Here is a 23,901-nt window from a genome sequence, read left to right on the forward strand (position 1 = left end):
GCCATACAAAATAAAATTGTCACCTAAAGTAATGTCAGGCTTTCCATTCCAAGTTGCTCATTTTAGCTTGTATATCAACTGCACTTTAATGCTACTTTCTTATCCTTTTTCTTTATCCTCATCATTTTTGTTGTTATCAAGGTAGTTATTACCTAATAAGCAGGTCTTGGTTAGGGTACTGACAAAAATATGTTAAAATAAGAAATCATTCAAAGGGAGCTTTTCACTTAAAAAAGGTGTTTTTGTTTATACCTTTTCATGAGCTCACAATATTTCGTGAGGCATGAACACATTTGTACTTGACATCTTTCTATTTATTTTTATTTTTTATTTTTATTGCATGTGTGTGTCCTGAACATAGATGGGTTCTGATTACAAATGCTAGCTTCAGTGTAAGGCTCATGTATTTTCTTTGCTTGTCTTTTTATGTATGGTTGCTCAGAGCTGCGAGAATTGTGAAAACATTTTTGTTGAATTCTTTTTGTTGATCCAGTACATGTACTTTTTGTCCATTCTTCCATCAGTCATCAGTGTTCCAGAGGGTGACTTCTTTTTTGACTTCGTCCGGCATCTCACTGACTGGATTCGCAAGGCCAGGCCGACAAGAGATGGTGGGTCACTATATGCAATTTGCTGTGCTTGTACCACCGAATTGGCTTGTCAGCTTCATGTACAGTAATGTCTCGTTAGCACCTCATTTTATTGGTGTGGCAACGATTCAAGCTGGATTGCACACAAAGTATTTTATAAGAGTCATGTTGCAATTTTAGCAGACTAGGTGTTAGCCAGCAGGAAGAGGCTATAGTTCTGTAGTATGAGCATTCTCAAGCAATCTTGGCAAAATTTGAATTGTCATAGGAATTTCGGCGGGTGGCGAGTATCCGTGTAAAAGACAGATACTCGCCATAGGCTTCTAAGATAAGATTTATGACAGTGAATATTTGAGTGAACAGTAAAACTACATATACACATCGTCGTCCTATGAATTTCACTGACTTTTGGGCTGTCAAAGAAATAGACCAACAGCAGAGAGGGATACAATCCGAGTGATTTATTTTATTGTACTGAAGGTAGTAGTTTCCATATAATTCTCATGGAGATGCATGCACAGTGCAGTGTTTCTCGCTCCTTCCTCAGACACCGATTTTTTACTCTAAGTTGCAACACAGTGTGCTTTCAGGCATGCTTGCGAATGTCGAGCATCATCCAGGGGCATGGTGGAACCACCGAGCACCACCAATCGAAAAGTGAGAGCACACCTCGTTGAAAACTCCCTAGCTACCATCACTAAATGTGTTAACCATGAGCTGGCATCACTGTAGACATAAAAACGTCACATTTAAAGGGGCCCTGCAATGCTTTTTTGTACTTGGTGAATAAACCTGCCTAGCCACTAGACAATGCTCACATGAACATCTGAGCCAAATACTATTCCAGAACATGTAGCAAACTGCCAACTTCACTGGAAAAACACCTGCTCTTTCCTACAACTTCTTGTGCCTAAGGTGACAGTGAAACACCAATAAGCATGACAGCTACGGGTGGATTTTTTTTTTTTAGATGTCATGACAAATCAGTGCCTCCAGCAGGACCAGAAACAAAGAAATTTCATCACTGTTAAGGCAGTAGTGCCATATCCAGTGGCAAAGAACAATGCCATTTGGCTTCAAGATCAAGCAACATGGCAGGCTGACCTGAGCAGTCATGCCAACGCCAAAGCTCAGCGTGATGATAGGCATTGCGCAACGTCGGCACAGTGGCACAGCTTCAAGCGCAACAGGAATGACGAAAAAGAGAGAGCCATGTAATTACGACAGGGGCCACATTTTATGCTGATAACTCTGCTCGCATGAGGCACATTCAGTTTTAATTTTTTTATATTTGTGATATGATAACCTTTGATATTAGATACAGTCCTACATCTTTCTTAAAATATGTTGCAGGGTCCCTTTAAGGACATATTCATGCCAATGCAAAAATTGTTTAGTGAGCAAGGTAGTCTTCTTTTCCTCCTTTTCATCCTAAGCACGGATGTGGCTGTGGCTGCCTGAAAGGTGTTGGTGCTTGGTGGTGGTCGGGCAGTTCTCTCAATTCTGGACTTGTTGGGGAAACTCCTGATCTGACTTGTTTTCATGGTAAACACAAGTAGATGCCATGAAAAAAGAAAGCCATGGGTGTTCTCATACTACTCACAAATACTTGGGAAAAACGAGACATTACTGTACAGAAAGGACATGTAGCATGCGGTGCTGTGAGGAATAATGATTGTCCCACGTGCGCTCTTGGTTTACTACATACTACCATATTTTTATTGTTGATATAACAATGATTCCCACGCATACGTGCTGGCATTGCAGTGAGATTGCCATTTCTCTGTTTATGGGAAACACACTACTGATTACAGACGAGGACACGGAGGCCAGGTGTGGTCAACAGTGGACAAACAAGGGAAGCCTCAGGTGGAAGCCTGCATTTTGACAGAGGGGCTTTTCTTCATCAGGGTGCTGACGAAAAACAAGTCCCCTTATCAAAACATTAGAGCAAAGTTATCAGTGACTTCAAAACTCGTGTCTTCCTTGGAGACAAAATCTGAACAGAATTCTTTATCTAGCTTTGGTCTCTGCATCTTGACTTTATAAAGTATAGTGTGTCTCCCATCAAGATAAATTGATAACTAGCGTTCTTACGAATCAGTGCTGCTGGTGATAGCCTTTTAATGATGTGTGACTTCCTGGAATGAAGCACAAGTTAGTTGACCATGACAGAAGCACTTTCTGTGTGGCACCACACACTGGTGTTGCAAGTTTGCCACCCTTGAAAGTTGGCAGAAATCAGCTTTCTCTCTTTCTGGGAGGCTTGAGTGTGCAGTGTGTGAATGTGTAGAAATCAGCATGTTTGTGCACTACCCTATAATACAGTGCCCTACCTCACTGAAGCAAATTGCTACAAGAAAGATAGTGGGCATACTATCTATAGATATGTTTCTTTCATTTATTGTTCTTCGTTCCAATCCTGTGGATCGACAGAGAAAATTGATTATTAGCAGAGCTCTGCATGTCAGATATGTGTTACCGCTGTATCACAATATGGCAAGCATTCCTGCAATGGCATTGACTAAGAACATGTGCATGAAAAATAACTGAGTTGAACTGAACTGAGCAATAATTTATTGAATATTCTCAATTTCTTTTCTGCCTTGAGATGAAAAAAATTGCGTTTTGCCAATGCCTATGCAAATGGACGTAGCAATTGAAGTGGTCAAATTGGTCAAAATTTTCGATTATCCGATTTATTTATTTTTTCGGGATCCTCTGACCTTCATTTAGCTCGTGGTGAAACATTATAACAAAATATGCATTAGAAATCGAGAATACAGCACTTTTCTAGAGTGTTGTCATCAAAAATTGCGATAAAATGGTGCTTTGAACTCAGTTTTTTCAGCTCTCATTTTTTGTGCAGTTGCTTTCAGTCATCCCAGTGCCATTTCACAACGAATAAAGACAAAATCATTCTGTCTTTTGCACTTAGATCCTGAAACATTGATGAGTGCAACAAAGCTGTTCATTTTTATCTGCACCTCATTTTTTTTTTTTTTTTTACAGGTTGTTAAGTAAGAGAATATGCATAGGAATGTTCAAAAAACAATTTGGTGCTTATTTCAGCATTTAAAAAAATGCACAGAATGGGCCTTTGTAAACATGCTGATATGAAAATCTTGGCAAACTTTGTGTAACTAATTAATTTGGGGATGACCATTAGAGGCTGTCAAGTGTTGTAACTTGAAAACTATAATAGATAGCACATTGATATCAGCATAAAAAATCACACCTGCATGACAAATTTCATCAATTTATTCCCATAAATAAAAAACGAAAAAGTTTTCATTGCCATGTGCCCCCTTAAGTATGCTCAGAAGTCATATCCAGCACGTGAGTGTAGTTCCGTATTTGCGCAAGATCTCAAAATGAAAACTTGCTCATGTACAGGTGCAATGTGCACAGCATAAGGTTTACATTTCCCCAGAAAACTAAGCATTGCTTGTCCAAGTTGATACTGCGGCTATTGCGTGTGCAGTCTATAAAATTTGTCCTTGGGGGCAGATAATTTACCCTTTTGTGCATTTGTGCTTATTTCTTCTCTCTGACAATTTTATTCTGACAGTTTCACTGTAGAGACATGGTGTAATAACTCCCTTGCTTCCAGACTTTTCATAGCTGCCATCATTTTTGGTATTAAAATTCCACCATAAGTGAAATGTGCTACAAACTAGTTTCATTCTGGCTACAGGATCGATACCTCAGTTCACATACCAAGTGTTCTTCATGAAGAAACTTTGGACCAACACCATACCTGGGAAGGACAAGAATGCAGACATCATCTTCCACTTCCATCAGGTAGCCATGTTCTCATTGTCCTCACCTGTTTACATTGTCCTACTTTATTTGATTTAATGCATCGGAATTGAGCAGCTTCTATGTGTACAAAATGCAGTAGATATGAAACGATTTCTGTTAAACTGTTATATCAGCGGGTATGCATACCTGTCAGTAAAGTATGTTGACTGTCCATTAAAATACCACGACAAGTCATTCTTAAGTAATTCTCACCATAGCTTCTTGATGTAGCAAGAACTCAACCTTTATTTTGAGAAGTTCTTAAAATTGAGAAATGGCATATGAAGGGCCTACGCGGTATTTAAATGAAGTAGCAGCATGGCAAACCCTCAAGTGCACCCTGCGAATGCTGTGCCTTTTCCTCTGTGTACGAGCATTTAACACTGTTTAGTCTTGGAAGATTCCTATGGTTACGTTTAAATGAACCCAACGCAAGCAGGTCGAGTCAGAAATCGTGCTTGTATGGGTTCAAAGCATTCAGTGATAGTCTCAAGAATGTGCCAGTCTGCCATCATGCAACAAGTGTTGAACTAGCATGTCAGTCTTGGGAGTGGTCTGTACAGCCACACACAGTGCTGGACAATTGCTTAGCTGAGATATTTATCCATTTGTGTAGCCCTTAATCAAACTTCCTTTGTTGCACAGTAACAATGCACACAACACTGACTGGTACTCAAAGCTGTGCATGCCCTTTTCTTCTCCTTGCAGGAACTGCCCAAGTTGCTTCGTGGCTACCACAAGTGCACCAAGGAAGAGGCAGCCAAACTCGCTGCCCTTATATACAGGGTTCGATTTGGGGAGAGCAAGGTGGAACTGCAGGCTGTCCCGTAAGTGGCCTGTCATTAAGATCATCCATGGTGGCCCAGTGGCTATGGCATTCCAGCTTGTGTGGCCGTATTCCATTGGGGCGGAATGCAAAAACACTCGTGCACTTACACTCGAACCTCGTTATAATGGAGTTGAAGGGAAAGCCGAAATTACTTCGTTATATCTATTACTTTGTTATACCGACATTTTCCCTTTACTGCAGCACATGCCCAATGGTTTGCACAATTTTAAACATGCAAGAAGACTACGGCTCCGCGGCCCGCCGAACTGCTACGCGGTCATGTATGCAATGAAAATTGAATAAAATAACAGCAATACACTTTCCGGCATGTGCGACAAGCGACTTTTTAGCACCTGAACGCAACAGCCGTTACGATAGCGTCCTTATGTTCCTCTGTGATGGCCTTTATCTTTCACTTTCTACTTGGCTCGCTCATATTATTTGTCATGAAACTGGTGAAACAGCGACGCGGTCGAAGGGAGCTGCCAACAACATAGCTAGGGCAGTATTCTCGGGCAACCTCTATTACTTTCGGAGATAGTTTCACTTTCGTGAGATTTCGAAAACCCGTCGAAGTATATGGCCCACAGAGCTTGGTGCAGTACCAGAAACACGTACGTCCTAGAAAAGCGATACAGTATAGACCACTTATAACGTAACCGCTTATAGTGCAGGACCGGATATTGTGCGGTCTTTTCAGACTCCCGTTAATTTTCCCGTAGCACTCCATGTATACACGTATCGCTTATAGTGCAGTTGCGGGAAACGAAATACCAGTTATAGTGCGGCTGCCTGGGAGTACGGAAGTCAGCGGAGACGGCGAACGCTCCCCTCAAACGGGCGCCCCAAGGAGTGCTCGAGGAAGAAAGAGACGAAGTGGAGGAGAAGGGCACGTGGTGCGAACGAACAGCCAGTGAGGCTGAAACCAGAATCTTGAGTGCGAGTCGAGTTGTGAAATATCACGGTGCTCATAGCGAGCGAGGGCCACGAAACGGCCAACGCTCGCTTCACGATAACGGCAGTAAACGAAACTTCAGCGAGCGAGCGGGTGGCGCCGGCACGGCACGGCGAAGGGCGCACGCGGAGACCGTGGAATGTGAGGGAGGAGGGCGGCAGGGAAGCGGATTTCGCCTTGGCAACTCCGCCGCTTTGGTGGCTCCCCTCGCCCTCCCTCGTAGCGCCCTCACTTTTGACTGTGACCGTGCGCGCCCGCCGCTACAGCCGGCCCGGCGCCAGCTCCTCTGGTTTTCTGCCATTATCGGGAAGCGGGCGTTTGCCAGCATGGGTAGTTTCGTCGGCCGGCCTGAGACAGCGCCGCTGCTTCCCTCTGCGCCGTAGCCGCAGCGTGCAAGGTCAACACGTGACTAGAAAGTAGAGGAAGCATAAAGGAGAAAGAAGGAAGGGTTCACTGCCATTTTCTACTCATGGCTACGGTAGCGTGGCTGAGACGTCGGCAAGTATACGCATGTTCCGGCGCAACGCAGAATCGGCGACCTTGCCATTTGAGTGAGGGTAAAATGTCCGGCACGGGGTTTTTTTTTTTTTTTTTTTTTTTTTTTTTTTTTTTTTTGTTCGCGCGCTACATTGAGGGGTCTCCCTTAAGCTTTTACTCTATGGCGGTGCCGGAGCAATGCCGGTTGGAGGCGCCGCCGCGTGATTTGGTACGAATTAACGAGATTTGACTGTAAATTGAATATAATCGTTCTAGCCGCATTCCTCGACTGTCGCATACACGTGGCGGCTCGGTGCACATGTTTTGCATATGTGTGGGCCTTGAAAATTGTTGCTTTGGTTATAGTGCGGATATTCGCGACTCCGGCGACTTACGTTATAAGCAGTCTACACTGTACTTGAAAGTGAAACTACCTGATCCACCGCTTTCTCGTCGTACCGGCTTGACTTGGCCGGCTCATGCCAGTTTCACGCAATCTCGGAGGTCATGCCTTGCTGCTACTTGCTGCATCAGCACAGCGCAGCATGCCGCAGTGAGAGCGAAAAGCGGAGGCACTAGTTTTTAACATTCCGCCCGCAAGCATCATCATCGATACGTGGTGCTGCGCAGCTAGGCGTGGCTACAGTGGCTAGACGGGTAGGTGTGCCGACCGGCGCGTCTGGAGCATAGTTCACCGCTTCTCCACGTCATGATGCAAAATTAACGCTGCAGTCAGTAGAAGGGTTCCGCAGCGCGCGTCGTCTGCTGCAGGTGGCCGGCGGCGAGCAAAAAAAATAAAGCCCGTATTGGAATAGTTGTATTGTCGTCTGTTCGTGTCAGTTTCAAACGTGAAGAGTTCCGGGTCTCTCGTACTGGTCGCTAGTTCCTAAGCGATGTGTAATGTTCCAGGTCGGAAATATGACCGACGAGATTAGCGGCAGCATTGCTCCACCAAATACCACCAAGGAGACTTGCTGCTTCGCTCCCAACTGCAAGTCGGGCTCTAAATTTGTGAGAAAGAGTACTGAAATTTACGAATCTGGCAAGGTCTCCCGACAGCGGAAATGTTCGCCCAGGCTGCTCAGTATCGGCGACGTTAATGAGCAAGTGGTACACCGAAAAGCGCACGTTCATGAGCTCCTCGACATAGGAAATTTTCAAGCCGCACATGAGGTGTTCAGCGCTGCGCTGCTACAGGGAAAAGAAAAGTGACTCTGGGCTTATATTCTATATAGCAGGCTATGTAGCAAGGAAGTTCCTGCAAAGAACCAAGTGCTCCGATTGCTCAGGCACATTACTGAATTCAACAGAATGAGTAGGTCAGGGCTGTTGCTCCCTTCTGCACATGAGTAGGTCAGGACTGTTGCTCCCTTCTGAAGCACTAAAAAAAGTGGTAGCATCGCTCGAAGATGCCTTCACGCTGTGCTTCAGTTTAAATGGTGTACGAAGGAATGGTATCCCCGACTTTGCCTCCTTTCTGCTGATGAATCCTCCGAATTTGATCGGCTGTGAGCGGCACAAGAAAGAGCTCACAAACGATGTTGTGAAGTTCTATTCAATTACGTGCCTTTACTTTCTTGTCAAGGGCAAGAACATGGCGCGCGAAAGCAACAGGGAGAAGAGGAAGCACCTGAAGTTGAGGCGTGTGCTGTGAATTATGTTATGATGTGCTGGACCAACGTTGCGACCTTGCTGGCGCTAGGCTATTTATGTTGGTGCATCTGCTGACTCAAGTTACGAGAGCTTTTCGTGTATTTTAAATATATTCATGAATCTAGTCCAAGACGTATTGCTTTATTTTATTGCAACCAAACAGTGAACCGTATGCACTTACCAACACAATTCGTCTCATAACAATTTAAATATCGTAACTGAGGCAGCAATAAACACAATACTAGCTGGATTTCACGAAATTGAAACATTAGAACTCACTAAATATCATGCAAACACGTTTTCATATACCATATAAAACCATTGCAGTATTGTTTTATGCATGGAAAAAATGCATCTACGTCTTTAATGCTGGAGCGCCGCATTTATACCAATAAATGTGACCAATAGCCAAGCTAGAAAATTGACTTCAGCATATCGTGTTTTCTGACTAGACGACAATAACAAATTCCCCATTCTGGCTTTGCCTACACTGCTCAAAACAGCATTATATAATGCGTACTTCAAAGCTAGAGCAGAGGCAGCGATACTATCAGACGTGTTGCTCATCTACACAGCGCAGCCAATGTTGTGCGCAGCTGAACCGTTATACTGTCCGCAGCGCCACTTCTGCGTCATGATGCGGAGAAGTGGTGAACTAAGCTCGGTCAGCACACCTACCCATCTAACGACCGTAGCGTGGCCTCCGAAGGGTGTGCCTAGCTTTGCCAGCTACGTGCTGCAGCATGAGCAACCAGTGTTGCTAGACAGCGTATTGAAAGCAGAAATTTTTAACTGCCGCGCTCAACGAGTGCGGAAGCCGACAGAAAGCGCTATTCTCTGTGCGCAACAGTCGGCATTTTTTGGTTTCGGAGACAAATCTAGTTCGTTACAAAACAAGGTTTTAAATACATGGATCTCTATGGGGATTTCAAGAGTAATTGCATTTACATTGTTATATCCGTTATTTCGTTATATCCTGTCTCGTTGTAACGAGGTTCAAGTGTATATGTTTAAGTGCATGTTAAACAAACACAGATGACCGAAATTAATCTAGAGCCCCCTACTACGCTGCATCTCATAGCCCATGTAATGCTTTGGAATGTGAAATCCCAGAATTTGATTGATTTGACTTGGTCATTATGACAGATTAGGAAGTGAGGCATGGATTCAGAAAGGTAACCAAATACTCTTGGTTGGCTCAAACATGAAATTCGGCTATTCATTCTCGAACCACAGACGGGCTGAGCAGAAAGTGGACAAACTCAGTGCAAGGAACGGATAAGACAACACAACTGCCATGGTTTCTTGACACAAGCAGGCACCAGTCATCACAAAATACCATTTTCTACACGCATTTCACTGTTTTATAGAAGCCTGTGTTGGCCTGAACAAAAGCGCCCATGTTATAGTTTCACTCGAGTACCCAGTTTGTGCGGTGCAAATAAACAGGACAAGAAGGAACCTAAACGACGCAGACAGCCCCTGTCCACATCATTTTGTGTCCCTTCTTGTCCTGTTTATTTGTGCTCGACAAACTTAGTACTTGAGTGAAATGTACCAGCTAGCTTGTGAGCGAATTCTTATAAACTTTGTTTTTTGTACCTTGTTTATCCCATTCGCAAGCAATGTGCCTGTTGTTCAAGATCTGTTTTGTGGCTGCCCTTTGCAACTGCTTCATTTGTGTATTTCGAGCCTCATAAATTTCGTTTTATTTAATTCAGGGAAACCAAAGGAGGTTCTTTGTTTTCATAGTGTACAAATCTTCATAATGCTCTATTTGCCATTGTCTGTGTTTTTCATTTTGCTTTCTACTCTATTTTTCTACCAGGTCTATGCTCAGAGAGCTTGTTCCTGCTGACATGATCAAGGCACAAAGCGCCAATGACTGGAAGCGGGTATGCAAACGCCAGTTGCAAATATTTTCTATCATCTTGTGATTTAAGTGCTCACATTTTTCATAATCTATTTCATCACTCCAGGCAATTGTAGCTGCTTATAACCAGGATGCAGGCACATCACAAGAAGACGCCAAGATCATGTTCTTGAAGATCATCTACAAATGGCCAACGTTTGGCTCAGCATTCTTTGAAGTCAAGGTAGGCAGCGCCTTCTCTTTTTCTCCCACGTAATTTACCACCTTACATAGCTACTCTGTGTCAACATTAATCCTGTAATGCCCAACATACTCTGCGCTGAGTTTGATACCTTAAAATTCTGATATTTAAGTTCAAGAAACTAAATACATAGCCTTTAGTAACATTGTTCATATTCTTGAGTAGGTTTTCAGTTGTGGATAGTTCAGCAATACAATTACTGACCAATACTAAACCAACTATACTAAATAAGTTTTCAGTCAAAAAACTTTCACCGTTTTTTATACAAATGTACTCTTCATAGCCAGAAATAAAGATAAACAAGTTGTTCTAATTATCCTTAATGTAGAACAGTGTTGGGGCTTTACATGATTAAATCCATCAGTACTGACTGTGCATGTAGCACCTAAGTGCTTTGTGCATACATAGTGTCTCTAACTATATCTATACTTATATGTGTGCTCATGCTGATGTAATGTGGACATGCAGCATAAGAGGATATCACATTTATGATTTTCTTTACAGCAAATCGCATCAGTCATGAAAAATTAACTTTTTTCTGTTGCACTTCGCCGTTTTGAAGAAACATATGCTGACTTGAACTGAAGCAAGTACCATGCTCAGTTGAGAGTGCATAATTTTAATGTCTAAAGCTAGCTTATGCTTTAGTCACCCATGTTTAAAAACCTCTGTTTAAACCAGTGCTTGTTGGGCCTTGGCCTGCGGATCTTTATGGGTCTTCAAGACTGTTCAAGTTGTCTGCAAAAGCCACCTAGCGATACGCCATTCATAAACATCATTCAATCAAAACAGGTGGCCTGGTGATGCATTTGCGATAACCTATGTGAAGCTGAGACCTCTGCATTTGTTCACACCATATTGAAGACAAACAGGATTGGGGTTGAACCAAAATTTAGACTTCTACTCTACGTATTGTGACCTGGTGTTAGCATCCTCTTTTCCTACGTTCAACACAACCTAATTGATAGTAGACTGATTGACAAGTAAAGCAATCAAGCAAAATTATGAAAGCACGAAATACAACACAGTTTTATTTGTTGTGGCTTTAATGTGATGCTCAAGAGGCTCTCCGCAGGTCAAAGGGCTCATAACAATACGGGAAACAATGGTTTAAACAAAAAGATTCTGATGCATGCTATTAGGTTGTGAAATTCAAGATAGTAGTTCTAGCAAACTTAAAACTTTGATGAAGTTGAATGAACAATTTATTATTGAGCACGAATTCTATCTTGCAGCAAACTACGGAGCCAAGTTACCCAGAGCAGCTGTTGATTGCCATTAACAAGCAGGGAGTGAGTTTGATTCATCCAGTTTCCAAGGTAAGTCAGTGGGCGCTGCACATGCTACTGATAATTAATGTTGAACATACATGTTGAAGTTTGCCAGCAAAAAATTTCAGGCAGTTGTGCAAAAGTTGTTCACAGCACGTAATGTGCATCTCTCTCAATGAGCGTACAACTTAATGCTCTTGTTTTCTTTGGGGGCATGGGTAATGCAACAGGATATCCTAGTCACCCACCCATTCACACGCATCTCCAATTGGAGCAGCGGGAACACTTACTTCCACATGACCATTGGCAACCTGGTGCGTGGCAACAAGCTGCTTTGCGAGACACCGCTTGTGAGTACTTGTTCTTCATTCTATTTTCAATGCTTGTGATAAAGTGTGTGCCTTGAGGAGTGGCTAATAAATGTACAAAAGTTGTCATGAAAATAAGTTTCTGTTAACTGTAAAAAAAAAATAATGTAAATGGTACAAATTGCTGCAGAAACTAAAATACATAAACTCATTTCAAAATATTTTACGTCTTCTGATGTTTTACATACTCAGCCATAATTTCTACAAAATTACGACGATTACTAAACACTACAGTGGTCAATTTGAATTAGTCTGCGTGATGTGTGGTGCCAATTATTTCAGTAGGAACTCAAGAGTTCTAGTTTGCCTGGTATGTTCTCACTGCACCTTAAGAGTCCCCGATCTAAACAAAGCTTGCAAGCAAAAGCATTGCCTAAATTATGGCCGCTTGCTCTCATTAGTGACTAAAAAGAATGTTCATAAGGCACTGCTTAACTAAAAACATACATTCACAAATGTTTCAACCGTTTTAACCCCACAAAGCCCAAACACCTTTTCACATGAAAGAAAATTAAAACCATTGCTTGTAGCTGGGCTTGTTGGTGCATATTCAGTAAATATAAAGGAGCGTAACCTGGAACATGGTACGAAGAAAGAGGACGGTACAAGCACTGTACTGTCAGCAAGATTTATTTGATGATAGCCGCTTATATACATACATCTTTACTCATGCACAATGGGACCCAGTAAAATTGGCATGTGCTTACATTAAGCCAAGCAGCTAGAAAGTACATTTCACTCTCGCATAGAACCACCGATGTGTCACTGATACACATTTCTCCTTTTTTCTTGATATAAAATTGACACATAGGCAGTTCTACTCAGGAGTGAAATGTACTTTGATTCTTGTCTTTAAGCACGTGTCCATTTCAGTGGGTCCCTTTGCATTAGTAAAGATGCATGTATATAAGCAGCCATCATCAAATAAATCTTGTTGACAGTACAGTACTCGTACCATCCTCTTTCTTCATCCGTGTTCCAGGTTATGCTCCTTAATATTTACTGAAAATTAAAACAATTTGTTGATATGTATTTCTAGCCATAAAGAGTAAATTGGTACTTAGAAAGCTAGTAAAATGATACGTTGGGGATTTTGTGGGGTTAAAGAAATGGCCGTGTACAACTATTCAACAGTATGTGATAACTGCTGAATGATTAAACTGCCTCTGAGTTCCTCGCTAGCTTTTTGTGTGTGCGTGCGTGCGTGTACCTGATCTGAAGTTCTACTGAAGGAAGCAGGAAATCTGTAGTTTGCTTGTTCATGCGATGAGATCAGGGGTATGCTTTGCATCTTTTGTTTGGCTTAGGATAACTAAATCCTGCCATAAAGGGTTTGCAAATTGACACAAATTAAACACAAATTGACAAATCTGCTTTTGATTACTTACACGATTTTCTTCTCAGTTTATTTTTTCATTCAATATGTTTCTGCTTTACATTCTACGCCATTTTTTTCTTCCACAGGGCTACAAAATGGATGACCTATTGACTTCATACATCAGCCTGCTGTTAACAAACATGAACAAACAAAGGACTCTGAGAGTGAAGTAGTGAACTCTGAGCTGGGACGTCATTCAGTGTAGTAGCAGCTTCATTGCCAAGCTGTTGATAAGCTGCCATGGGAATATCGTTTTGCATTTTTATAGGCGTGCGCACTGAAATGCCAGCATGCACGACAACAGTTTAACAGAGGGTCAGGGTTCTCACTCATGCAAAACTTGATGGCAGTTTGTGCATTTTTTATTGCCTTGTGCCTGCTGTTATCTCTGTCGAAACAGCGTTTTGCTCCAACAAGCTGCTAAGTGCGATGTCCGTCCAAGAAGGTGTGCTGAGCACGGCTCAGTTCATTGCCTTTAAGCAAGCGACACGAGTATGTTAGTGTGTACTTGTCAATATATATACATAAGACCGTGCAGGAAGCGCACCGTCTTTCTCCTTTACCCTTGTCGGTCCAGTACTGTTAATGAGTCTATACAAGGCAGCGGCATATGTGAAGATGAACTTCGGTTTTCACCACTTACACACACCTTACAGTATGCAGGGTTCTTTTTCTCTTCCTCATTTGCTTTTACATCAAAGCCTTGGAAAGGCAGTCATTTCTGACCTGACAGCCTGTCGGTATTCTTTTTTTTATGAAAATGTGATGACGTTTTATTTATCTCTTACGTAAGACCCAACCCCACTCATGACATTTTTGTGATTTTTGGCGGTGTAAGAATTTGTTGCATGCAAGTTGCAACTTTTTCTTGACAGTGTGAAAATCAAAATTCGCAGCCAAGCTGCCTTTGTTTTTTCTTCTTTTTACATATACTTCTCAGAGTTGTGAACATAGAAGGCAGCAGAGAGTCTATGAGTGCTCTCCACTTGTGGCAGCCAATATTTCCACTGTACAAAATATACTGCAATGAACATCTTTGCAGCACATTCCAGCGTGGAGGGTGTGGTAATGTCGAGTAATCACAAACTTCTGTAAATGACTGAACGTACATTCCAGACAATAAAAGCAAGAATAACAGACCATTGTCGTTGTTGTTTTACTTGATGTTTGCAGATAAGTGACTGTATTTAGAAGTTCACTTGGGCATGTACACAAAGGACTAATAACAAATGGAGCACCTGATCGGCATTCATGACTATTAAGCCCGTTTCACATGGTGCGATTTTGTAGTGCGTTTTTCGCAGCTACGATTTCCGCAAATGCGAATTTCCCAATCCCGTTTCACATGGATCCACGGCAGCTGCGTTTTTCGCATACTCGTAGCACAGGGTTTGCAAACTCGTATATTGTTCGGTGCATGTTTTACCAACAATTTTTTTGTTAAAATAACGACTCTGCAATGTTTCTAAACTATATATTTAAACTTCTGAAAGTTTTATTAACAGTAGTTAGTGAAACAAAAAAATAAAGCGAGCCACCTCCTATTGGTCGTCTGTTTCCACCGCATCTGCGTTTTCGCAGAGAAGTTCAGCACTGCCGAACATCAAAAAATCGCACGCACGAAGGGTCCAGCAGCCTATTTCCCACAGCTGCGAATTTGCAGACAAAATCACACCATGTGAAATGGGCTTTAGTTAGTTGTAACTATTTTTGCTCGAGTCTAGAAGGTAGCATAAGGCACATTCTTCAACACAAGAGCCACTCGGTAAGTACCAGCAAAAGTTCAAACTTGCACATTTCCTTAAATCATTGCTCGAATAGTTCAGTGTTCCATTTAATATTGGCACTGTGCTATGCTAAGAAACACTCTTGGACTTTGCTGCAACAAGTGGGACACAGGGTTTCATTAGGTCACTACCATATTAAGTTCAACAAACTTTCTTTACTTATATAAGATCAACAAAGGTGTCAAACAATCACAGTCCCCTTTGATCACAATAGTTTGCTTTGGCAATCTCGCTCTGATTATTGCATGACAACCGTGCACATGCAGTTGAGCAAGTGGACGCAAGAATCCCAAGCTAGTAGTGATACACCGGATATGGGCAAGAAAAGTGTGACAAGGTTGCCTGCAGTAAGTAGCATGTACAGTGGAACACACAGGTACAGTGAAGCACGATGTGTCGGAGTCTGCTAAAGTGTTTTGTTCCACCATCGTTGTCCATGTTTGTTGTGGTCACCGAAGCACTTCGGAGAGGTGTGAATGCTTTGGCAGTGCACAGTCCAATGCGGTTCTTCCATGACTGTCCTTCAGCAAAAGCAGACCTGGGGACTTCAGCAAAAGCATCCTGCAGACTTCCTCATGTCCATTTTCTGCAGCCTGTAGGATAGCCATAAACAAATTACATTTTTCAAAATTGTTGTGAAGCTTGCCTGCCACAGCTAGTCGCTCCATGACCACAACCAACATGCAGGCCATGTTGGAGAGAATAAGTAATGCTTAAGTAGAATCTCGGTCAACAGAACTGATTAAACAGATCAACAACCTTATGATTGGTTGGTTTTGTGTTAAGGCAATGCAAGAAAAAGCTTGTTAAACGGAACCAGATTTTTTTCTAACTCCAGGTAAACGGAACTAAATATTAGCGAAAATGACACTGATAAACCAATCTTACTGGCATTGCAATATGCATCGCTGTTTGCACCTTTCCTGCCTTTCCTGGACTCCCTTTACTGGTTTTCTTGCCAGTTCGCCATATTCTCACCAAGGTGGCTTTTGATGGTGCCGTGGTTAGTGGCAGGCTGTAGTGTCTTTGTGCTGGTAACGTCGGTGAGCTGAGAGTTTGCTTAGTGTTTCCTATGACGACACAGAAATACCTGCACAATCCATTCACACTGGAAATAAAGATCAATGTTATCAATGACTTCAAGAGTGGTTTCTTCACTAAAACTGCTATTTTATTTTATTAAATGCCTTTTTTTATGTTTTGTTCTGCTACCTCTACTCAGCGGCTACGGGCAACTAGAAACTTTGCAAAAAGAAGTTTGTAGTCAGGTCTGCTGCACCTATTACCTGCTGTTGGCAATAAAGTATCTGGCCCTTTCAAAAGAGCATCTTTTGTATCCTTAAGTACAATCTCTCAGTAAACGGAACTCCTGTTAAACGAACTTTTTCCCTGGTCCCTTGAGGGACCAGGGAAAAAGTACAGTGCCAATATTAAAGGGAACACTGAACTATTCGAGCAATGATTTAAGAGACTCCACTGTATCTAGGGGCGCGATCTTGTACACATTCCAAAATGGAACGGAGGCGTTCCGTTCCATCGAGCCGCACACGATTGGTCAATTTCAACCGCGACGTTCAAATTGACTAATCGTGTGCCGCTCGATGGAACGGAACGCCTCCGTTCCATTTTGGAACACGTACAAGATCGCGCCCTAGCTTTGTAAATGTGATTAAAAGGCTCAAGATTACACTTCAAGGTTGTTGCCCGGCAGCAGCAAGCTTGGAGTTGAATGCGTGCTCATAATTACATATGGAAAATTCTCGTGTATCCTGGGCACATTACGTAATAAGGATAAGGTAACTTAAAAGTCAACCATGTTAAATTTTATAACCCGACTTGCTTAGGTCATCTGAGCAAAGCTTCAATTTTGTCTGCGAGCATAGTGAAAATTGCTGAAGTGCAGCTGTAGCGCCTCCTTTGGTAGATTGGATTAAATCCATGCCTACAAAATGCCCTGGCATTAGACACAATATTTCAATCGCCTAAATATAACTACGTGTTAACTTGTTAGATCAGCTAAATATAACTACAAGTGAACTTGTTAGACAACGGCACAGAAAAGCCTGTTGCAAACTCCATACATAAACACTTTCATAGAAAGCAGCTTGTGTATATGTATAGCAAGGCACTCTGTCAACCTATGACAAAAAAAGGATCAAAAATCTATTTCACAAATAATATTGCGTTTGAACTCCTGTCCTCAAGAGTTTCAAAGCCAGTGCTGCATGAGCCCATATGTTGCAATGATGCACTTCATTTTCATTATTTTTTTTTTGCCCTTAGTCATTGGCTCTCACAAAGCTGTACTCCTGTAATCACCGGAATTCACCATTCAGTATGAATATAAAAATGGATAGAATCGCCAGAAAAGAATCCTTACAAATTACAGCCCCCAGCACTCATTTCTTCCTTTTCAATGTGCAGTTATTTCTCCACCTATCTTTATTTCATCTTTGCACCGTTGTGCTTCTTTTGGCTGCTTAGTTATTTTTATAATCTTGCCACATTTTCTAACAGTGGTAAACAATCAGCAAGTACTTGCAAGTGGAATAAAATTCCATTTTGTCATCATAAATCAACCAGCTTTCTGCCTCTTCGCAAAAAAAATTAAAAAAGGAAGACGAAGGCAGCACACAGTGGTGCTAACGTAAAAGAGTAGGATGATCATTCCACTACCTGGGAAAATTAAGATTGATAAACAAAACATCTGTAGCACAGATGCCACCCTGGTCACTGTGCAGCATCACCAAACGAAATGCTAATTTACATCAACAATGGTTAAGTGACTACTGTAGCTAGGTGTGAGAGAAATTTGCAGAGGAATTCTTGAAAAGCCTTTGTGTTTGCACCTGCAACTCCTCCCTGGGAGGGACCGCACTTAGAAACAAAGATGTAGTCTGTGGACGAGAGTTTTAGGTTGTAAAACAGCCTTGCAAGGCAGTTGACTTATGTTTTTGCAAATGGTCTAATGGATCGTTTTCTGCGAAAAAGGTCTTATAGACTTTTTTGCCATGAATAAAAAGAGGATGGTGTGATCTTCAATCTATACTTGACGCATAACAACAAGGAAAGAAAAAGCCACTGGAAAACAAGCTAAATTACCTTGTTACAAATAGGGATCTGCTACAGTGCACGGTTAATTTCAGTGGATATAAGCCTTGTTTTCTAACTATATTTTCTAATGTGAGGTTCAGCCACTTCATGGAAGAGGGCGTGCACTATTTTGCAAGTCACTTATTATTAATTAAAATTAAATTATGGGGTTTTACGTGCCAAAACCACGATCTGATTATGAGGCATGCCGTAGTGGGGGACTCTGGAAATTTGGACCACCTGGGGTTCTTTAACGTGCACCTAAACCTAAGTACACGGGTGTTTTCGCATTTCGCCCCCATCAAAATGCGGCCGCCGTGGCCGGGATTCAATGCCGCGACCTCGTGCTCAGCAGCCCAACACCATAGCCACTGAACAACCACGGCGGGTCACTCGCTTATTATTTCCAAGCACCATACGAGTCTGTTGTCTCAATTTAGGCAGCGCAAGTTCATATTTTTGGGTATGACCATATTTGAATCCCTTTTAAAAAATGTGCAGTGCATTAGTAGCACTAGTATCCTTACATAACACTGCAAGTGCATCTTGTCACGTATTGTTACCGCATTTTATTTCTGCAATATGATGGTGCACCAGATAACTGAAAGCATTTGCAACCCCCTAAGCTAACCGGATGTTCAACTGCATATTGCATGCACGTATCAAATGATGTAAATAACCCTATTTTAAACAACTGACTCCATGCAAACTTTACATTTCACTTTGTTGAGGAATGACAATATTCGATTCAATATTCGGAGGCTGATTTCCTTGGATATTCATATTCGATTCTATCACGAAATTTCACTATTCAAGAGTCTTAAAAAGTTAACAGTAAAGGAGTTTGTTCCAGGTTTTGAGTCTAATATGTAGACATTACAATTCATGTATATGACATTTCTACTTCGACCTGCTAGAAGATGGGTCAACATTACAGGGTCATTATTTTATAGCATGTTGCGTTACTAGAGCTGGTTTGTAGTTAGTAGGGTAAATTTGAAGATTAATGCCATAGATCACATCTCGTGCAATCGCAACACCTAAATGAATATTAGGCGCTACACAGATGAATAGCTAGAGTCAAGTGCCACCAGCCCAACAGCTAGCTATCATTTGTGACTGGCTACATAGTGGTAGTCTTCAATATGCTGTATTCAGATGGCAAGTAGTGCAGTGTCACGCACACCGCTTCTGTAACACGGTAACTATGAATTCTAGTACACATACAAAGCAACGAAAATATGCTTTAGATTGTACAGTAAGTGTTTCATCACCTTATGCAGGGCTGTTTTCCCATCGCTGTCTACTAAGGTGCAGTCTGCGCCTTTGTTGAGAAGTAAACGCACGCATTTCAGGTGCCCATGGTAAGAAGCACGGTGGAGAGCGGTGGCACCTCCATTGGTCTGCACGTTTGGTTGCGCGCCACGACTGAGCAGCAGCTCAACAATGTCGGAATGCCCATGCCTGCAAGCATAGATCTGTAAAAGCGATGACACCACGCACCATGTGAATGGCTACAATTTATTTCCAAAAAGTTGTCGCAGTTTCACCTGAAAGGCGAAGCATCAATTGCGATAGCAAATTTGTAGAGAGCTATACGGAGTAATGATAGTAGCTTTATCAGCTGTATAAACTTGGACATGCAGCAGCACCGGCAACACGTAGAACTGTTGTCGACGCCGTAGGCGTTTTGCCCACGTTCGCACAAAATGCGTGCGGCGTTGGTGACTGTTGCCGGAGCCTCTGATGATGATGATGATGATGATAAGTGGTTCTTGAGGGAAAGGGAAAGGTTGGCGCTATCTTCTGCAGCCCTTGAGGGAGCACGGCTCAGCGCCTGTGATATATATAGGTACTTGGTGCCGCAGCTAAACGTCCCCTCCCTTCCCTCCCCCCACGGCCTTTCGTGCGTCAGAAGAAGGCGCGTTTGCTCTACATATATGGTGATTGTAAAGGAGGAAAGAGACGCCTACTTCTGCAGCCCTTAAGGGAGCACGGCAAAGAACGCGCGTTTGTTCTCCGCCGTGCGTTCACTCCCCGTGAAAGCGCGCGTCCCTCGCACCCTTTCACTCGCACATACAGCGTTCGGTGGCGCGCGGCGACGATTTCATCTCCAGTGACGTCATACGGAACCTCACGGCGACGGCAACGGCGACGGCAACGGCGACGCCGACGGCAGAAATCTGCTTTGGAGTGTCCATATAATTGCTATCGCAATAAAAATAAATGTTGCACAAAAGTATGAACTCTCTTTCGTACAACACATGCAAACTAGAAGGCACATTGTTCTCAGTTCACATACAAAACACTGGCACGAAATGAACAGCCAATTGTATTTCGATGCAGAATTATCAGCAAATCATCTTTCGATTCTACAACGAAGGGCCTTGTACATACACTCAAAGAAACTATGGACGACCTGAAAGTTTAAGCCACTGAATTTATAGAACACTTGTAAAACTGTTGCTTGAAAATGTGATGGCCATCATGGCCCCCATAGGTTTCAAGTGAATGGAATGCAATATAATCTTAACTGGCAATGCATGCACTGCACTTTCCAATTAACAGGCTTCATTGATAAAGTGTAGGTGAGGATGGTTATACTAGAGTTGCCGCAACAGAATTGTCAATTTGTATTCAACTCTGTGCCCTGTGCCCTTAACCTGTTGTTTCACCTTTGCGCCGTTTCTTCACCATGATAACGTCGCCAACTAGCCCACATGTGCACACTGATGGTTGACACTAATTTTTATATACTGCTTTAACACCAGATCTGCCACCAACTGCATACACTAAATATTGCGCTCTACTGGCAGGAAACGCATTTTGTTATGGATTATGAAATAAAGCCAAATTTATTTCAGTTTACAGGTGGTGCTACTTTATATGTACTCCAACTTCAATTTGCTCAAAGGCATAGAGCTGTGATTAAAAAAAAAAGTCAGCCAGTGAATTCAGTAAGGGATGGCTCATCGACCTAAAAAAAGATTAACGAAATAAAGATGGGTGAGAGGGTTTACAAAAATACAAATAAAAACCATACTTTTCAGCCCATCATGCACCAGCATACGTGACTGACTGTACCAGTCTCAGAGAAATGGTGCATCAACTTGGTTATTCATGCCGCACCCGCAGTATGTAACAATTGCTTCTCTCACTGGGTCAGCTTATACTTCAGCGACATTAGACGTGCTTGCTGGATACAGTTTATCTTTATATAAAAAAAAATATTATCTTCTGGTACTATTTGGCAAAAATAGTAGCAGAAGTTTTAATTTACTTCTGGTGCTATTTTTTTTTTTTTTGCGAAACTATTTAGCTAATATAAAATTTCCTTCGACCACTCCCGTCTGCATAACTTAAATATGTGCAGTGTTGCCGTGTTGGCAAGGTTCCGACTGGTGTTGTAGAAGTCGCGGGGCGCTTTTTTTATTGCTGGGTGCTTTTTTCGTCGCGACGATAAATGGGATTTTTTACAAGTACGGCTCCAGGAGGGCACATGTAACCGGCAAACGGAGGCCTCCGGAGAGCACCTGAGATTATAATAACGCTGTCTAAAGGTAGGTCGGACCAGGCGCTGGTCGGACTTAACCTGCCTTGCTATTAATACTTGCTGTTATAATGTAGCTGTTCCTCGTGCATAAGACACTAAAATTCGGAGGGCCTAAAATTTACAAGACCGGCCGCGGTGGCTTAACGGCTATGGCGTTGCGCTGCAAAGCATGAGGTCGCGGGATCAAATCCCAGCCGCAGCTGACATATCGATGGGGGTGAAATGAAAAAAAAAAGAAAAAAAAAAAAGAACCCGGTGTCTAGTGCATTGGGGGCGCGTTAAAGATCCCTGGTGATCAAAATTAATCCGGAGTCCCCCACTACGGCGTGCCTCATAATCAAATCGTGGTTTCGGCACGTAAAAACCCCAGAATTCATTTATACAATTTATAAGATTAAGGCAAGAAAGAATTTGAGCCAATCAGTGCAATTTCTCAAATCTGTGCCGCTGTGCCATTTTTGATGAGGCTCAGATGGAGGCAGACAGCAAATGTGAACTTCAGTATCACCGTGTAACTTACAAGTGCACTGTAGCCGTAAGTGTCCACCTGATCAGGGTTATCGCCTTTTTGAAGAAGTGACTCGACCTTCTTGTAGTTTCCATCAGAGGCTAAAAAAGATGTTGTAAACTGAGTTACGTGTTCAGAGTCCCCTAACGGGATCATGCCTACCTGCACCCAGTAGTCCCCTGCTAAAATCTAATTCTTCCAATGTTTGGTGTACTGACGGCGCCGCTGAACCATGCGAGCAGTCGTGCGGGCAGTGCATATTGGAAACTGGCAGAACAGTACAAAGTAGTGAGCTTCAATTCAAGATATTCAACAAACGCTTGCCACGCTCACAGATGAAGTACACTCCGAAACAAACCCCAACATACCCCGCGCTACCCGCGCAGAAGAGGGGCGATTTGTTGACTCTCGGGTGACGATGATGATAGAATGACGCGTTCTCCACTTCTTCCCTTTTTAGCTGGCGGATATCGCGTCACAAAATGTATAAATAGATATATAAAGAAAGCGTAAACTGAATATTTATACCCTATTAGAGCACTAGAATCGTCGTTTTGTTCTTTTATTTTGTTTTTGAGACTGATATAGGCTTTTCAAGGCCACTCTTCATTGCGATTCTACCGCCAAATTTGAATTGGCTATATTATCGGCTGGCGTGCGGCAAGCATAAGGAAAGGTAGCAAGCTAACAGCAAGCGGCCACCAGCTGCCGCCTGGCGACGCTCCCTTGAGTACCTTGAGCAGTGAAGAGAGGAAAAGAAAAAGAAAAACAATACGAAAAGTGAAGGCACTAGAGACACGCGCCTCACCATCCGACGCCACCTTCGATCACAGCACACCGGCCACCGCATTGAGCGCTGGGAAACGTTGCCCGCGATTATATTAGTGCGCTGAATATGTGTCGGATGCGTGTGTAAGTGGGCGCTCATGCCTTGTCTCAATATCGCCGATACAGACTGTGGTGCGAGGGACACCCTCGAACACTTGCTCTTGCGGTGCAGGGCGTTAGCGACGAGCTTAATATTATGCTTGAGCTGCTACACACCGGCGACCGGCCCACAGCGCGGAGGCGCTCTTCGGCCACGCGGCCCCTCTCGCGCTCTCAAAATTCTTTGTGACTTTCTAGAGTAATCGGGCCTCGCAGCCCGGCTGCTCTACAAACTGTCTTCTGTGAGGGCGCGTGGGACTGCTTCTAAATAAACACAGGCAAAACGGAGGTATGCTTCTCCTTGCAAAGCCTTGTAGTGTGAAGAAGCTACCTTTGACAACGAAAGTGCGTAAGCTCACTTTCTTTCCCCCTAAGTTCAAGAAAAAAAAATTACTGCTATTAGGGGACCCGGAATACTCGTTTACGTGGGCGTTTTAAGAAAGAAGCCCTTCTTATTATGCGCGTATACAGTGTGCAGCAAAACTAAATACAGAGTGTTGTTTTAATCCAGTGTTTCACAAATTTTTCCAGTACGTGACCATTTTTAATAATGCCAAACTTACCATGACCCCCTACATTTATAAGCCTTCTGAA

The 23,901-nt window shown here is 42.7% G+C and overlaps 2 protein-coding genes across 3 annotated transcripts in view; one reads left to right on the forward strand and one right to left on the reverse strand.

Annotated features, from left to right (window-relative positions):
* Window positions 1-14,579, forward strand: part of LOC119442245 (myosin-VIIa-like) — a 172,352-nt gene extending 157,773 nt beyond the window's left edge. For both annotated transcript variants that reach the window (XM_037707047.2, XM_037707048.2), the window contains exons 40-47: window positions 525-611; window positions 4,288-4,394; window positions 5,103-5,221; window positions 10,137-10,203; window positions 10,288-10,404; window positions 11,658-11,741; window positions 11,924-12,043; window positions 13,526-14,579. In XM_037707047.2, coding sequence (XP_037562975.1) covers window positions 525-611; window positions 4,288-4,394; window positions 5,103-5,221; window positions 10,137-10,203; window positions 10,288-10,404; window positions 11,658-11,741; window positions 11,924-12,043; window positions 13,526-13,612 — 788 coding nt within the window. In that variant the 3' untranslated portion in view covers window positions 13,613-14,579. The remainder of the gene's footprint in view (window positions 1-524; window positions 612-4,287; window positions 4,395-5,102; window positions 5,222-10,136; window positions 10,204-10,287; window positions 10,405-11,657; window positions 11,742-11,923; window positions 12,044-13,525) is intronic.
* Window positions 14,346-22,772, reverse strand: LOC119442249 (ankyrin repeat domain-containing protein 39-like). The gene is made up of 4 exons (XM_037707053.2): window positions 22,543-22,772; window positions 22,393-22,481; window positions 19,594-19,797; window positions 14,346-15,819 (listed from the first exon to the last, which is right to left on the reverse strand). Exons 1-4 carry the CDS (start codon window positions 22,637-22,639, stop codon window positions 15,676-15,678), a joined length of 534 nt encoding a protein of 177 aa, XP_037562981.1. The 5' UTR covers window positions 22,640-22,772; the 3' UTR covers window positions 14,346-15,675.
* Between the last annotated feature and the right edge of the window lie 1,129 nt (window positions 22,773-23,901).

The sequence above is a fragment of the Dermacentor silvarum genome, chromosome 2 (genome assembly GCF_013339745.2).
Source record: "Dermacentor silvarum isolate Dsil-2018 chromosome 2, BIME_Dsil_1.4, whole genome shotgun sequence".
Classification (NCBI taxonomy): domain Eukaryota; kingdom Metazoa; phylum Arthropoda; class Arachnida; order Ixodida; family Ixodidae; genus Dermacentor; species Dermacentor silvarum.